The sequence below is a fragment of the Piliocolobus tephrosceles genome, chromosome 6, assembly GCF_002776525.5.
Source record: "Piliocolobus tephrosceles isolate RC106 chromosome 6, ASM277652v3, whole genome shotgun sequence".
Classification (NCBI taxonomy): domain Eukaryota; kingdom Metazoa; phylum Chordata; class Mammalia; order Primates; family Cercopithecidae; genus Piliocolobus; species Piliocolobus tephrosceles.
This window is the reverse complement of record NC_045439.1, coordinates 162,524,155-162,528,326: the sequence shown is the minus strand read 5'-3', so window position 1 is coordinate 162,528,326 and position 4,172 is coordinate 162,524,155. Positions and strand designations below refer to the sequence as shown.

Genomic DNA, 4,172 nt, shown 5'->3' with positions numbered 1-4,172 from the left:
CTATGAATTCTCATCCACGCAGTTGTGGGGTCTGGCTAAATCTGTTTTGGTTGTTTCTGCTGTCATTCATGCTGCTTGTCTTCTGTGTCCCTAGAGATCCAAGACTATAATCTCATCATTTCATCTTATTCTGTGGGATTCCTGAGGGCCTGCAGGCGGGATGCTTTCCTCCAGAAACTGCTGTGTCTGCTTCTGCTGGATGCCAGGGAATAATTTTAGTGCATTTCAAGGATCTTAGCTCAATATGAGAAATCTTAGTGGAGCCTGCAACCTCACAGGCATTCACACCTCCTCTGACTTCAGTGCTTGATCAGCCTCGAGCTTTGAGGCAGTTCCACCCTGTGCCACTCAAGTCTTGCGGCTCCTAGACAGCTGCAGGAACATTTTCATGGGGAGAGATTGCTTGGAAAGCCATACATTGTCTTGCTAATCTAGAAGGTGTTAAAAGTGTGTTTTATCTATAGGGTCCATTTGTTTGGCTGAAGAAGGGACTCTCAGACCTCCTAGTTTATCATTTTGAAAGAAGTGGTAGCAATGAGTTATGGTATTGGCTTATTTCAGTGGGACAAGGATGTCAGGTCATTGCTGAATAGGCATTTCTGTGACAGACTAATGATGTTTCACATCCTGACTTACACTACATGATCATCTTTTCACTGTATAAGCTGATGAAGGAGACAAGTAATGAGTATAATCTTCACCTGTACGTAAACTTTGCATACTGTAAAATACACATTATATACCTACAGTGTTAGGCTTGGTACATAGGGATGTGCTAGATAATTACTTCATTTTGTAAAAGAGTGTATTTGTAGTTTCTTCATATTTTGACTTTTTTTTAAAAAAAATTAAGAGATCAGTTATTTTGAGCTGAGTTATTAGGTGCAATATTCAAGTTTTTTGAAGATTTTACTTTATTTTGTCTTCTTACACTACATAACTCGGACCATGGTATTTAGGATAATTATATGACACTAAATATGTAAATAAAAATGTCTATAGGTACACGTCAAGTTGTGCACACCATACTGTGTGTGTGTGTGAGGCATATACAGGTAGAACCATCTCTATTTGGCATTTGGCAGAACATTTTAAGCTGCTTTAGGCCTCTGATTTTTCTTTCAACTGATGATGTCAAACAAAACAAAAGGTATAGCTACATTCAACATATTTTCAGCTTTAAAGTTTCATTTAATAACATTTAGATTATGATACATTTTTCTTTCTTTAACAGTGGGTGATTTTACCCCCCAGGGTACACTGGTTCTTAACGGGGTGATTTTACTCCCCCAGAGAGAGGACGGTGGCTGTGTCTGGAGACATCTTTGGCCGTCACGCTGGTGGTGGTGAGGTGCCACTGGCATCGAGTGTGGCCAGGCCAGGGCTGCTGTGCAGCATCTTATAATGCACAGGCCAGCCCCAGAGCAGAGAACGATCTGGCTCTAAATTAGCAGGGCCACAGGCCAGCCCCAGAGCAAAGAACGATCTGGCTCTAAATTAGCAGGGCCAGGGTGAGAAACGCTGCTCTGAAGTGATTCTCCTTATCACTTAGTTGATATAACAGCAAACTTGATGGAGAATTATGATTGAAGACCCAACATTTGGGCTCCATGGCTTTTAAATGAAGGTCAGCTACCAACTGTACATGCAGATTGAGATTCTTAAGCTTGATTTAAACAAGGACAAGCTGGCCGGGCACAGTGGCTCACGCCTAAAATACCAGCGCTTTGGGAGGCCAAGGCAGGCAGATCACCTGAGGTCAGGAGTTCGAGACCAGCCTGGCCAACATGGCGAAACCCTGTCTCTACTAAAAATATGAAAACAAGCCAGGTGTGGTGGTGGGCGCCTGTAATCCCAGCTACTCGTGAGGTCGAGGCAGGAGAATCGCTGGAACCCAGGAGGTAGAGGTTGCAGTGAACCAAGATCACATCACTGCACTCCAGCCTGAGCAATAGAGCAAAACTGTCTCAAAAACAAAAACAAAAAAATTAAAAAATTTTAAAAAAAAAGCACAGATAAGCTGCTGTTTCTAATATTTGCAGTCTTTCAGCATGATCGAATCACAGTGAAGAGGCCACACCCACAGAGGTGCTGGGCAGCTGAGCCACCGGTACGTACTGTTGCCTTCCGGTGACCTCCCACGGTGTCTCGGTCGCCAGCCTCTGGGCGTCCCTGCGCGGGACCTTGGCAGCCTGGGCAGAAGGCTCCTGTGCCTCACCTTCTCTCTACTACTCTTTCCGGCCTTTCCCTGGGTCCAGTTTTCTGAATCTGCCTAGTACGGTGAAAATAGTTACATGTGCCAGTTCAATAGACTTTTCCTTCCTTTCTTTGAAGATTATAAAAACTACATTAAAAAATTCTTTTAAAACTCTGTGATGTTTAACTTTAAAAAGAAATTGGAAATGCCACTTACTTGAAAGACCTATATGGAGTGGTATTTCATGATGTACGATTGAACAGTATCTTTACACAGGTCTTAAAGAGAGTCTTCCGTTCGGATTTAAATTTAACATGGACATTAACTCAGATCAGTGAGGGATTTCTGCCACTGTTGTTGGACTTTTTCTCCGTGAACCTTCATTGTGCATATATGATAGTAAATTATTTATAGACTGTGTCTTTGCATCTGATCTTTTATAAGAAGCAGGAGTCGGGGCCTACCTTATGTTCACGTCTTTTCAAGACTTTTTTTTAATCTTGCATATATTTTCTGTTTTAAACTGATTCTCATCACACATCCTTTCTTCTAGGCATTGGCACATCTCCACTTAATCGAATATGTTGGAGAACAAACTGCTTTGCTAATAAAGGTAAAATAAATGCTATAATAGAGGGTACTCCAGCCACTGTTCTTTGATTTTGTGGGAAAAAAAAAAAATTTCTGGTAAGAACAGGTCACATTAATTATGTAAAAAGGCACAGCAGGGAACCTGTTCTATCCTGTGCCACCCAGAGATGAAGGGAGACTTTTTCCAAAGAATATATAATTACAGATACTTGCTATTTTGCTTTTAACTTTATTTAAAGCCTGTCTGAGAAGGAGCGGGATCGACACCAGCCTCAGTAAATGAGTGCGGCAGGCACCCCAGCCTCAGTGGTCTGCCAGGCCATCGGTCAGTGTGACCAGTGTGCGCAGCCACCACACACGGACGAGGGGCAGGGTCACTCTGCCTCCCCCTCCAGGGGCTGGCAGGCCTGGGCATGGCTGGGCGTTGCTGGTAGAAACCCAGCGGAGGCTCCTGGTGTGGGTGGGGCCCTGGCTTGCACACCTGTGTCTGCCTTGGTCTTGTGATGGGTGAGGAAGGACTAACACCCTCGGGCCCCTCTGAGTCTCCCGGCTGGTGGAATCTGACCCTAAGTGCACGTGATGGAACACGCAGCTGCTATTCTCCTCCTTCCAGATGGTCCCAGAGGAGCAGCGCCTCACGGCCGCCATCGTCCTGGTGGTGTGGGTCTCAGCCCTGGCCTCGTCCCTGATTGACAACATCCCATTCACCGCTACCATGGTGAGTCGCATGTCTCCATGTTGAGGGCTCAGCTTCAGCCTGGACATAGCCTGGGGCTCACCCTCCCTTCCTAAGGCAGCAGAGGATGAAGCCTGCTCCTTTGCTCCACTTTTAGAGGACAAAAGTGAGCAGAGCCCGGGACAGCTGGGCGGAGAGTGCCGAGAGCCCAGACTGCAGGCGGGGAGCCGAGGCTCTGCAGCTGCTGTGGACGGCACGTCCTGGGGTGACTGGTGGTCTTGGGATCAACGCCACTGAGAGCTGCCACCCCTCCCAGAAAACACTGTCTTGTCTTGTCTGTCTGCCTTCCTTCCTTCCTTCTTTTCTTTTCTTTTTTGAGACGGAGTCTCGCTCTGTCGCCCAGGCTGGAGTGCAGTGGCCGGATCTCAGCTCACTGCAAGCTCCGCCTCCCGGGTTTACGCCATTCTCCTGCCTCAGCCTCCCGAGTAGCTGGGACTACAGGCGCCCGCCACCTCGCCCGGCTAGATTTTTGTATTTTTTAGTAGAGACGGGGTTTCACCGTGTTAGCCAGGATGGTCTCGATCTCCTGACCTCGTGATCTGCCCATCTCGGCCTCCCAAAGTGCTGGGATTACAGGCTTGAGCCACCGTGCCCGGCCTTCTCTTTTCTTTTCTTTCTTTCTCTCTCCTTCCTTCCTTCCTCCTTCCC

At 46.7% G+C, this 4,172-nt stretch overlaps 1 protein-coding gene across 2 annotated transcripts in view; it reads left to right on the top strand.

Moving 5' to 3' along the window:
• Window positions 1-4,172, top strand: part of OCA2 (OCA2 melanosomal transmembrane protein) — a 342,859-nt gene that overhangs the window by 222,542 nt on the left and 116,145 nt on the right. For both annotated transcript variants that reach the window (XM_026447197.1, XM_026447196.1), the window contains 2 exons: window positions 2,751-2,810; window positions 3,402-3,506. In XM_026447197.1, the coding sequence (XP_026302982.1) occupies window positions 2,751-2,810; window positions 3,402-3,506 (165 nt within the window). The remainder of the gene's footprint in view (window positions 1-2,750; window positions 2,811-3,401; window positions 3,507-4,172) is intronic.